This window comes from Schistocerca nitens, unplaced genomic scaffold, assembly GCF_023898315.1.
Source record: "Schistocerca nitens isolate TAMUIC-IGC-003100 unplaced genomic scaffold, iqSchNite1.1 HiC_scaffold_375, whole genome shotgun sequence".
NCBI classification, from domain to species: domain Eukaryota; kingdom Metazoa; phylum Arthropoda; class Insecta; order Orthoptera; family Acrididae; genus Schistocerca; species Schistocerca nitens.
In genome coordinates, this window is record NW_026045909.1 from 6,222,812 (window position 1) to 6,235,938 (window position 13,127).

Below are 13,127 nucleotides of genomic sequence, written 5' to 3' on the forward strand. Positions count from 1 at the left end.
GAGAGCTTGCTGAGACTCCTTAAGCAAGATCTTTCAACAAAACGACTTTCAGCACGACACTGATAAAGCGACAGTTCGCTTGTACTCTATGTTTTGTCCCCAAATGAGCCACTGCTTCGATTGTAATGTAGAGGGACACTAGACCTTTTGGACACTCAGCTTGGGACTTCTCTGATTATCTGATTGGCGGATGCTTGAGATGAAGGAGTAAACAGACATACGAGGTCTTTACACGCGCTAGATTGGTGTCTGGGGTTTCTCAGACGTCATCGGAGAGACAATGTCGATCTTATCTCTGGTGATATCATATATGGCATTAAGCGGCGGAAAATGTCAAGTACTTCAACTTGTATTCCACTATAAAAGCCACTCTAACATAACTTCATTGTGCCAGTCTGTTATAAACTGAGGAACTCTACGTACTTCTCTTGTGGCACCACTGGCGGCTTCAGAAATTTGAAGCATTTGTTGATGAAAAGGTGCGTCATAAGAATCGTATCATAGAATTAGGTATTACATTTATAATAATCCAGCTATTTAATGTTTAGACAACTGATGTGTTGGTTTATTACACATTTACAACATCATATATTAAAGTTGTAGATCAAATTTATCATTCTTCTTCGTTTTGTTCTTTTAGTACCGTCTTTTTATAGAATATTGGCAACATGTTTAGTATATTCTTCTCTTCTATAAGTACCTTTTCTTCAAAGGTAAGGTGCTTCAAAAAGTTGTTAAGAATTTACTTTTTTTGAATTGGCTACCAACTTAACAGTTTAACGCCACAGTGAAGTATTTAGTCGTCGGTCAGATCTGTTCATGCGAAGGTACGTATACATTTCAGTTGCCTTTATTCATGAACGATGTCTTAACTGCGCAGGTTCCTACCCCGTACAATGTACTGATACGACGTAACCCTTCACCATTTGCAAACAGGTGTTACGTTGCAGAGCACGACTGCATACCAGATTCGTAAGTCTTTCTGTTGGTGTCCACTCATTGGGGATTCTGGTGTTCAACTGTCAACCAGCAGCCTAGGTATTTCAGTCTACTTACCCTCTCTGGTAAGCTCCACACAAATTGATGATCCCATTGTCTAACTATTCTTTCTGCTGACCAAAGTTTTTATTTTTTGGAAACTTATATTAAGTCCGACTCTTTACTGGCGATGTTAATTCAGTCGAGAAGGAATTGTAGGCCTTATAAGACCCCAGCAAGTGTTACAGTGTATTCAGCATAGTGTATAACATTCAAGCATTTAACATTGGTTCTGAGTCATTTATTGACATCATACAAAGCATTCCGGAAAACTGCTACAGAATTTAAGTTGATGTGTGCTGGAGATAATCCGCATCCTTGAAACTTCCTGGCAGATTAAAACTGTGTCCTGGCCAGGATTCGAAACTGAGACCTTTTCCAATTTCGAATCCCAGTCCGTCACGCAGTTTTAATCTGCCAGGAAGTTTCAAATCGGCACACACTTCGCTGAGGAGCGAAAATTCGTTCCGGAATATAAGTTCTCAGCTGATACCTTTGAGCATTCTAACGTCGTCTGAAAATTGGCTTCTTACCATGATCCGGGTCATTCTTTGCAGTGAAGTTGTTTAATTATATGATTTGATGTTTGACGTTGTCAAACACTTTCTCAAAATCGATAAAGCAAGCGAAGGACGTTCACCTAGGGTAGAGACTTTTTTGAACTAACACCTGTTTATGAAACAGGGCATCTCTTGTTCCGATATCACTACTAAATCCGGACTGCGTTTCGTTTATGTTTCCATTTATTTTTCTGTCTAGAGGGCAGTGCAGAATTCTCAGAACACATTCAGAGCAGTGTTAGAATTAGCCTTCCTTGACAGATTTATGAAGATGGATTTAAACGATTCTACCGGTATATTCTCAATGTTGGAAATGTTACTGAAAAAATTTAAGAGAATTTGGTCTTTATTTCATTTTGCCAATCATAAAATAATTGTGAAATATCGGGACCGTAAAACAATCGTTTCGTTTTTATTATCGAAGCATTTTCTGTTGTCAGTCACGATATCATTTTTATTTATCCTGCATTCAATGTTCTTTGAGATTTAATTCTATTCCCATGTCCTTTTTTACTCAAGTGCAGATAAAATTAAAAAGCGCTTGGCAATAGGAATTATTTTCTGAAACGTTTAGTGCACAAGATGAACAAAAGTGGTAAAAATCATGACTGTTAACAGTGAAGCAGTTTGATAACAAAAATGAAATTATTCGTCGTTAGAGAGTGAGTCAGCAGTCTCATTGATGGCGCAGTCACTTTTGTCGATGTAGGGTTATTTACATCAGACTGCGGAGAACAAGGTTCTTAATAACGATGTTTTTGCTATTATCGAATTGGCTCCCCACACTGTGGTGGTACACTTCAATAGTTCATAAGGACTCGGTGCCAGTTAAATGTTGCCGCAACCCTACAGCTTCCCGCGAGGTTCTCAGGTTCTCTGTGAGAGTGCCTGTTAGCAATATGAGAAACCGACACCTCGTCTTTATAGAGTTTGGCTTCACTGCGCTACTGATAAAAGATTTCGAGTGGTTGAGATATATGTCTTGGCCTGCTGTTGCTCTGTCTACAGAGTGGTAATGATAATCTGCTTTTTACCTGCCATACGTGCGTCAGTACTCTAACTTTCAAGATAAGATCAGTTAAATAATGTCAGATGGCAGCTAAAGATTAAGAAATTGACTTGCACTCGTTTTCTATGCATTCAAAAGGATATTTGTAATATTCGTAGCACAAGAAAGGGATACCAGAATGGCCTGCAAATGTCCGTTCGTGAACTTCGTGCAGATCTTTGCTCAGTCGTCTGGGAATTCTAAGTCTGTCATCCCTGTTGATCAGATTATGGTCTCCTTCAAAAGTAACCTCTGCCTTCATTCAGTAAAGATTAGAGAAATAAACGGTTTGCATTTGAACCACGCCTCCATTATCATTTCAAAGGAATATGTGCACAATTCTGTTGGTTAACTTGGAATATGATTCTAACAGAAATATTTATGTTGTATATACAACCTTTACATACGCAGTCTCCGACAGTCACAGATATAAATTTCTGTATGCCCGTTATTGATGATACAGTTTGTGAGATGGGGACGTAAATAGTATTCGAGTATATGCCTGTGTACACTTGGGTTAGCACGAATACATGTCATGCTACAATAAAGCAAAGCTAGAGGCTGCAGAACGCTGTCTATATTTTTTAGTTGAATTTATTGACCTTTAGCTTGCACCATACAAGCAGCTCATACTTTCATACTCATAATATTTGTTTGTTTGCACGCACACACGTAGTACAGTGAAAACATAGTTACAGATAGACCAGTACTACATAATCAAGTGTTACAGAACACTTTCGTGCACCTCATTGTTAGAAGCGTATATTTGGGGCAACGGTGAATCTGCTCATGGCGTTGAGAAGCCTGTTTTGCTAACAAAACCGTCACACAGGTAGCCAACGTGTGACCAAGCCTACAAGTTCTTGTAGAAAGCATTGTCTTAAAAACTGTGCCAATTTTTTATTATTAATGGGAGGCTCATGGTCAAAGGTAATGTCAATTATTACCTTTCCGTGAGAAAAATTCAACGCAAGTGGGACGCTAAAACTAGTTAGTCTAGGTGCTGTAATTGTCCTCCTTGGAATCTCCTGAATATCTAAATACTCTCGAGCTAGAGGAGGAAGAATTCTAAGGATCTACAAGCGCCCAGTTAAGCGCTGTATAGTTACGTTTGAGGCGATAGATTTTAGACTGTTCGATTCGATTTTTTTTTTAAGAAAAAGATTTGGGGTAGAGGTACCGCCGGCGTATATGGTTCGGCAGCTAGAGCTCTCCAGCCGAGAGTGCGTTGATAGGGGTGCAGCGCATTGCTCCCAACCAACCAGCCAGCGCTTTCCTTTGGCATTTATTAATTCTTGTGAGGTAACCGTCAGATACAGACCAGTAGGAACAACACATATAATCAGTTACTGGACGTACCGTCGTATGGTAAAATTTACGAAACAATTCGCAGCCTTCGAATTTACGTTGCCGTTAGTTGTTTGAGACACATGAAAATTTGTCTCGGACTGGGACTCCGACCAAGATACCCTACTTATCACGAACGGTCGCCCTCACTACACTGGTCATTGAACACTTTTCCAGGAGTGACCCAGACTCCCGTATGTCAAGCAGTCACAACCCTAATGATAGCACAATTCGTGATTCCCGCACGCGGAGACAAATGTTATATCGTCATGCAAGTCTGATGGACAGTGAACTGTGAAGAAACGGACACTATAACAAAGTCATTGTAACAATCAATTATGAAAATTTAAGTGTTGGTGCTGTGCCGACGTTCAAGTCCTGTCCAAGTCCTGTCATAGCTGTATGTTGTCAGGTAAATCGCATTTCTTAGCCATATACTCGTATTTTATATGCTCTTTCAGGGCTAGCTTACGGTCTTTGAAGAGTCGCAGGTATTTGAATAACATCTCCAAAGCGAAGTAGTGCGGGCCTAGCGCTATTACTACTGACAGTTTCGCTCTGTGCCTTGAGAACTGCGTTCGATTTAACTGTGGATATAGCCGATCCGTTTCTTGAGAGCCACTGTTGGAGCGCGAACATTGCAGTTGTCAATTGTGATTTTACAATCTTCTAGATATGTACTTTCCACATAAATACGTAAATCGTCAGTGTATTATAAAACTTTCACCTTCTCTGGGAACATCCTCTGTAGGTCAATGACGTAGATATTAAACAGAATACGTAGTTCGTGGTCCTCTTGTACGTCCTTCACGTAAGACTAGTAGGAACCGATCAGAGAGAACAGGTGTTTCGTAAATGGGTTTTGTAGCTATCAATATGAATACTACTTACCGTAGGTGCTGCTTAGGTTCGGAAACACAGCTAGTAGATACGCATTTCGGCTGAAACAGAAATGTATGTCACTAACCAGACGTAGGAGAACATCTAGAGTATCTTTCCCTTTGTGAAAATATACCTGATCACTGGGGAATATATAATTGACAGTCACTCTAACCGCTGTTTGGCCATTCTTTCCTACACTATGTAGGGACAACGTAGTAATGTTATTGGTCGGCACGACGCCACCGAACTAGAATATCAGGATTATTTTCTGGTTTGAACACAGGAATCGTTCTGCCTAGCTTCAGGGGTTCAATATTGCAGCATTCAGACCACATTTTATTTACAAATACGGAGGAGGTGCTGTTGTCCTTCGTATGGCAAAAATGATAGCATATAGTAGTGGACTGGGTCGGGGACAGTATTTTTCTCAGACGAGAAAGTTCTCTGCAACTCGACCATTGCGAATGACTGTAGAAGAGGGTGACTTCATCGGGATTTGGTCCTCTATATTGGGATATTGTGTGACGGACGAAGGTGTTGTCTGCCTTTGTAACGTATGTTCCATAATACTCCTGGTAGGCAACGTATGGAAATGGCGAGGTGTCGAAGATTTATTGAAGCTATTCAGCTTCTTCCACAGTGTTAACACTGTAGTGTCCTTAGTTGTAGAGTTGGACACGATTTTCCAATTTGTCCTCTTCTTATTTAAAAAAAATGGTTCAAATGGTTCTGAGCACTATGGGACTTAACATCTTAGGTCATCGTCCCCTAGAACTTAGAACTACTTAAACCTAACTAACCTAAGGACATCACACACATCCATGCCCGAGGCAGGATTCGAACCTGCGACCGTAGCAGTCGCACGGTTCCGGACTGAGCGCCTAGAACCGCGAGACCACCGCGGCCGGCTCTTCTTATTTCAAAAAAATTCTTGGTTACCGCTTGTATTTTTTGTGGGCTTATATGATTTTACTTGGTACTATGTCTCTTACATTTGCTCATTGCTTTCTTCGTTTGTGGCTAACATTCGGTAATCCACCACACAGGAATAGCTCTGTTTGTGGTATAAAACGGCATCTTCAAAGGACTTTCCTTTACGGCGGCGTTAGTAGTGCACTGTATTAGTTTCTTCCGAAGTCTGTTATTGTGGAGGGCTTACTTTTAAAACATTTTTATTGCAGTCATCTTTCCCGGTTTTCCATCTCTGAGAGGCGTAGATCAGCGTGGTTCTTCCTCTGTACCAAGAGGTCAGAATAATTAGCATTTGAAAGGGAAACCAGAGGATCTACTTTTACTTCCCTGCTGGTTAACTGTGCCACGTGCGGTGATGGGGAGCTGAGGTCTATTGCTGATCTCCTCACTAACGGCGGGGTTATCTTTATGGGGGATGAGTCATTCAGTAGGACAAGGTTTTCGTCTTATAGAATGGTCTTTAATAACGCACCATAGCAGTTATCATTCTCGCATCTCACTGACGTGTGATGGGCGTTAAAATCCACCACAACGAGCAGTGGATGGCCAAATTGCTGTAGTAGATAGGACCAGCAGATAGCCAGTATATTCAGGTCGGATTTTGAGCTTCGTTTTATATTGCTGTGTCTTATAGGTTTCTGTTGTTTCAGTTGAGTCCAAGAATATTGTTAGGAATATTTTCTTTCAGAAGTACGGCAACGCCTTCGTGCCTGTCGTGTCTGTTCCTTCTAATTATGTCGTAGACAGGAAAGTGTAAGTCATTTGTGGGCTTGAGCCATGTTTGGTACAGACTGAGAATTTATGTGTTTTGGTGTAGTGGCTGAGACTAACTTATTGGACGTAAGTGGCCTAGCATTTCATTTTTGTATGCTCTTGGCAACTTTCGCTATTATTTTAAGGAACTGAAGAGAGCAGATCAGTAACACTAACAAAGGGGCCGTCACAGATGTGTCCAAACAGTAAGGCTCATATTTGGCACGTCACTTGTGTACAACATAAAATGTAACAATTAAGATATTTTGGCTCAACATCTGCCACCGCTTTTGAGAAAATCACTACTGAAGTTAATGACTCGCGGTCGACTCAAAATCTGATGATACATAACTGATAATTTCCCATTATTATACATCTTCCTAGAGATCGAGGAAAGAAACTCTTTTGACTGCCTCGTACATACCCTTAAGGTATGTGCTCTGAAACGAAGTCCTGTTGGCATAGCGGCCAGTATGTCTTCGTTTACATAGTGGCGAGGACGTCTTGTTTGCATCCTGTCCGCGGAGTTCGCGAGCATGCGTAGTCTGTGCACATGATCGCCGCCGCTTGGTTCTACGACCGTTGATGGACGCGCCACGGCTCAACTATATCGAAAATTCAGGATGATGTTCAGTTCTCAGTCTGTTTGTGCACGACAGAGGGCTTTTAAATGGAATGTGACGAAGTTCACCTCAGACATAGTAGGCATCCACCTTTCTATCGCCAGTAGTCGTACATGTCAAAATCACAAGCGACGCCGTCTGTCATGACGAACTGTCCAGATATGCCAGCGGCCTCAAGTTCAAACACGCCAATGGACACACAGCAGCGGTCATCGTCGATCATGTGGGGCTCGGATTAAGTTCTCTGTTCGTCTTCACCTACATCTAAAAACGTACTCCGCAAGCAACCGTGCAGTGCGTGGCGAAACGTACCCTGTACCACTATTAGTCATTTTCTTTCCTGTTCCACTCATAAACACAGCGAGGGAAAGACGACTGTCTGCACGGCTACGTATGAGCCCTAATTTCTCATATCTTATCTTCGTGGTCCTTACATCTACATCTACATCTACATCTACATGATTACTCTGCAATTCACATTTAAGTGCTTGGCAGAGGGTTCATCGAACCACAATCACACTATCTCTCTACCATTCCACTCCCGAACAGCGCGCGGGAAATACGAACACCTAAACCTTTCTGTTCGAGCTCTGATTTCTCTTATTTTATTTTGATGATCATTCCTACCTACGTAGGTTGGGCTCAACAAAATATTTTCGCATTCGGAAGAGAAAGTTGGTGACTGAAATTTCGTAAATAGATCTCGCCGCGACGAAAAGCGTCTTTGCTTTAGTGACTTCCATCCCAACTCGCGTATCATATCTGCCACACTCTCTCCCCTATTACGTGATAATACAAAACGAGCTGCCCTTTGTTGCACCCTTTCGATGTCTTCCGTCAATCCCACCTGGTAAGGATCCCACACCGCGCAGCAATATTCTAACAGAGGACGAACGCATTGTATGTTATCGGCAGTAGAATCGCTCGGCAGTCAGCTTCAAATGACGGTTCTCTAAATTTTCTCAATAGAGTTCCTTAAAAAGAATGTCGCCTTCCCATCTGAGGTCTCGAAGCATCTCCGTAACACTTACGTGTTGTTCGAACCTACTGATAAAAATCCAGCAACCTGCTTCTGAATTGCTTCGATGTCTTTCTTCAGTCAGCCTGGTATGTATCTCAGACACTCGAGAAGTACTCAAGAACAGGTGGCATCAGTGTCCTATATGCAGTCTCCTTTACAGCTGAACCACGCTTTCCCAAAATTCTCCCAATAAACCAAAGTCGACCATTTGCTTTCCGTGCCATGGTTCTCACATGCTCGTTACATTTCATATCGCGTTGCAATGTTACAGTCAGATATTTAAACGAGTTGACTGTGCCAAGCACGACACTAGTAAAACTACATGCTTGTTCTTTCTACCCATTCGCATTAACTTACATTTTTGTATAATTAAAGCTGGCTGCTATTCATCACAGCAACTAGAAATTTCATCTAAGTCGTCTAGAACCCTCCTACAGTTATTCAACTTCAACAGCTTACTGCACACCTACTCTACTACGTAATCACTCTGCTATTCACAATAAAGTGCCTGGCAGAGGGTTCAATGAACCACCTTCATGCTGTCTCTCTACCGTTCCACTCTCGAACGGCACGCGGGAAAAACGAGCACTTAAATTTTTCCGTGCGAGCCCTGATTTCTCTTATTTTATCGTGATGATCATTCTTCCCTATGTAGATGGGTGCCAACAGAATGTTTTCGCAATCGGAGGAGAAAACTGGTGATTGAAATTTCATCAGAAGATCCCGTCGCAACGAAAAACGCCTTTGTTTTAATGATTGCCACTCCAATTCACGTATCATGTCTGTGACACTATCTCCCCGATTTCGCGATAATACAAAACGAGCTGCCCTTCTTTGTACTTTTTCGATGTCATCCGTCAGTCACACCTGATGCGCATCCCACACTGTACAGCATTACTCCAGAATAGGGCTGACAAGCGTAGTGTAAGCAGTCTCTTTGGTAGACCTGTTGCACCTTCTAAGTGTTCTGCTAATGAATCGCAGTCTTTGGTTTACTCTACCCACAATATTACCTATGTGATCGTTCCAATTTAGGTTATTTGTAACTGTAATCCCTAAGTATTTAGTTGAATTTACAGCCCCCAGATTTGTGTGACTTAGCGCGTAATCGAAATTTAGCTGATTTCTTTTAGTACTCATGTGAATAACTTCACACTTTTCTTTTGCAGGGTCAATTGCCACTTTTCGCACCATACAGATATCTTATCTAAATCATTTTGCAAGTCGTATTTATCATCTGATGACTTTACGAGACGGTAAATGACAGCATCATCCGCAAACACTCTAAGACGGCTACTCAAATTGTCTCCTATGTCATTAATATAGATCAGGAACAATAGAGGGCCTATAACACTTCCTTGGGGAACGCCGGTTATTAGTTCTGTTTTACTCGATGACTCTCAGTCTATTACTACGAACTGTGACCTTTCTGACAGGAAATCACGAATCCAGTCGCACAACTGAGTCGATACTCCGTAGGCACGCAGTTTGGTTAGAAGACGATTGTGAGGAACGGTGTCGAAAGCCTTCTGGAAATCTAAAAATATGGAATCAATTTGACATCCCCTGTCGATAGCACTTATTACTTCATGAGTATAAAGAGCTAGTTGTGTTTCACAAGAACGATTTTTTCTGAATCCGTGCTGACTATATGTCAATAAATCGTTTTCTTCGAGGTACCTCATAATGTTCGGATACAGTATATGTTCTAAAACCCTACTGCAAATCGACGTTAGTGATATAGGCCTGTAATTCGGCGGATTAATCCTGCTTCCCTTTTTGGGTATTGGTGTGACTTGAGCAATTTTCCAGTCTTTAGGTACGTATACAACGTGGATCTATATAATTGCTAAATATGGAGCTATTTTATCAGCATTCTCTGAGAGGAACCTGACTGGTACAAAATCTGGATCGGAGGCCTTGCCTTTATTAAGCGATTTAAGCTGCTTTGTTACACCGAAGATATCTAATTCTATGTTTCTCATCTTGGCAGTTGTTCTTGATTGGAGTTCAGGAATATTTACTTCGTCTTCTTTGGTGAAGGAGTTTCGGAAAACCGTGTTTAATAACTCTACTTTAGTGGCACTGTCATCAGTGACTTCACCGTTGTTATCGCGCAGTGAAGGTACTGATTGCGTCTTGCCGCTGGTGATCTTTATGTATGACCAGAATCTCTTTGGGTTTTCTGCCAGATTTCGAGACAGAATTTCGTTGTGGAAATTATTAAAAGCATCTGGCATTGAAGTACGCGCCATATTTCTAACTTCTGTAAAACTATGCCAATCTTGGGGATTTTGCGTTCTTTTAAATATGGCATGCTTTTTTCGTTGCTTCTGCAACAACGATCTGACCCGTTTTGTGTACCATGGGGATCAGTACCATCACTTCTTAATTTATGTGGTATATATCTCTCAATTGCTGTTAATACTATCTCTTTGAAAACATTCCACAACTTTTCTACACTTACATGATCAGATCGGAAGGAGTGAAGACTGTCTCTTAGAAAGGCGTTAAGAGCATTTTTATCAGCTTTTTTAAATAGATATACTTTGCGTTTCTTTTTGATGGTTGTAGGTGTTACGGTATTCAGCCTAGCAGCAACTGCCTTGTGGTCGCTAATCCCTGTATTCGTCACAACACTCACTATTTGTCCAGCATTATTGCTGCTAAAAGGTCAAGTATGCTTTCGCAACTATTTACGCTTCGAGTGGGCTCATGAACTAATTGTTCAAAGTAATTTTCTGAGAAAGCATTCAGTACAATTTCGGATGATGTTTTATGCCTGCCGCCGGCTTTAAACGTATATTTTTTCCAGCATATCGAGGGTAGATTGAAGTCACCACCGACTATAATTGTATGACCGGGGTACGTATTTGAAATGAGACTCAAGTTTTCTTTGAATTGTTCTGCAACTATGTCTCCTGAGTCGGGGGGTCGGTAAAACGACCCAGTTAATAGTTTAGTCCGATTGTCGGGTATAACCTCTACCCATACTATTTCACATGAACTACGTACTTCAATTTCGCTACTAGGCAAACTACCTCTGACAGCAATAAATACTCCACCACCAACTGTATTTAATCTATCATTTCTGAACACTGTTAGATCGTTTGAAAAAATTTCGGCTGAACTTATTTCCGGCTTTAGCCAGCTCTCTGTACCTACAGCTATTTGAGATTCAGTGCTTTCTGTTAGGGCTTGAAGCTCTGGTTCTTTCCCAACACAGCTACGACAATTTACAACTGCAATACCAATCGTTTCTACAACTACCTTACTGTGTTTTACCTGCCCACTTTCTGACGGACGCCCCTTCTGTGGTTCCCTAAGACTCTCTAACCTAAAAAACCGCCCAGTCCCTTCCACACAGCCCCAGCTACCCGTGCAGCCGCCTCCTGTGTGTAGTGGACTCCTGACCTATTAAGCGGAACCCGGAAACCCACCACCCGATGGCGAAAGTCAAGGAATTTGCAGCCTACACGGTCACAGAACCGCCTGGGCCTCTGATTTAGACCCTCCACTCGGCTCTGCACCAAAGGACCACAGTCGGTTCTATCGACGAAGCTGAAGGTGGTGAGCTCCGCCTTAATCTCGGAAGCAAGACTGGCAGTCATTACCATTTCCGCTAGCCGCCCGAAACCAGACAGAATCTGCTCCGATCCAAAGCGACACACGTCATTGGTACCGACATGAGCCACCACCTGCAGTTGGCTGCACCCTGTACTCTTCATGGCATCCGGAAGCACCCTTTCCACTTCCGGAATGACTCCCCCCCGGAATGCACACCACAGCAGCAACGGCAAACAGCAGATTGCTGCTCAACTTGTCCGCCAAACCATTTCCCTGTGGCATTCCTGATGATACCCTTGTATCTGATGAGCACTCGCTGTCGAGAACAGCATACTGGGTTCTATTATTTAAGAAGTCTTCAAGCCACTCACATATCTGTGAACTTATTCCATATGCTCGTAGCTTCATTAACAGACTGCAACGAGGCAATGTTTCAAATGCTTCCCTGAAATCTAGACATATGGAATCTGCCTATTGCCCTTAATTCATAGTTCACAGTATATCATGTGAGAAAAAGGAAAGCTGCGTTTTTAAAACCATGGTGATTCTTTGACGTAATCTTCTGAGTCTCAAGAAAGTATATTCGAACTGATACTATGTTCAAGGATTCTGCAGCAAACCGAAGTTAGGGATATTGGTCTGTAATTTTGTGGGTCTGTTCTTTTACCCTTTTTATATATTGGAGTCACTAGACCTTTTTTTCCAGTCACTTGCGACTTTGCGCTAGGCTGGAGATTCACAATAAATGCAGGCTAGGTAAGGTGCCAACGCCGTTGAGTACTCTTTGCGAAACCGAACTGAGATTCGATCGCGACCTGGTCATTTATTTGCTTTCAAATCTTTCAGCTGATTCTCTACGCCTGGGATTCTTACTACTATGTCGTCCGTACGGTGCTTTGTCTGATGGTCTAATGATGGTACGTTTGCATGACATGTTTGCACGATTCTCCTATGTGAACGATTTCTTGAACGTGAAATTTAACACCTTGGCTTTCGTATTTCTGTCTTCAACTGGCACGCCAGATTGGTCAACAAGGGATGAAGGAAGCCTTAGATCCGCTTAGCTTCCCTTTGAAGTGCTCCCTGACGCCGTTGCTGCCTTATAAGCAAGTGGGAAAGTGCTGGACGAAGTAGCCGCAAAACGGAATACGTTCACTACATAATTGTCCCTTAACAGAATCAGCCAGGTTAAGATGGAGCTAACTAAACACGTGCCGACATACACCAACATTGGTGCTCTCAAGTAATAATAATACACGATAGACAGCCGTGCAAATGTTCTGAATGTGGCCAGGAAAGCCACGTCAGGTCGGCGA

General features: G+C 42.1%; 1 protein-coding gene across 1 annotated transcript in view; it reads left to right on the forward strand.

Annotated features, from left to right (window-relative positions):
* Positions 1–393: 393 nt before the first annotated feature.
* The window catches only part of LOC126229575 (aminopeptidase N-like), a 166,043-nt gene continuing 153,309 nt past the window's right edge, over positions 394–13,127 (forward strand). The window contains exon 1 of the mRNA XM_049942342.1: positions 394–479. Coding sequence (XP_049798299.1) covers positions 472–479 — 8 coding nt within the window. The 5' untranslated portion in view covers positions 394–471. The remainder of the gene's footprint in view (positions 480–13,127) is intronic.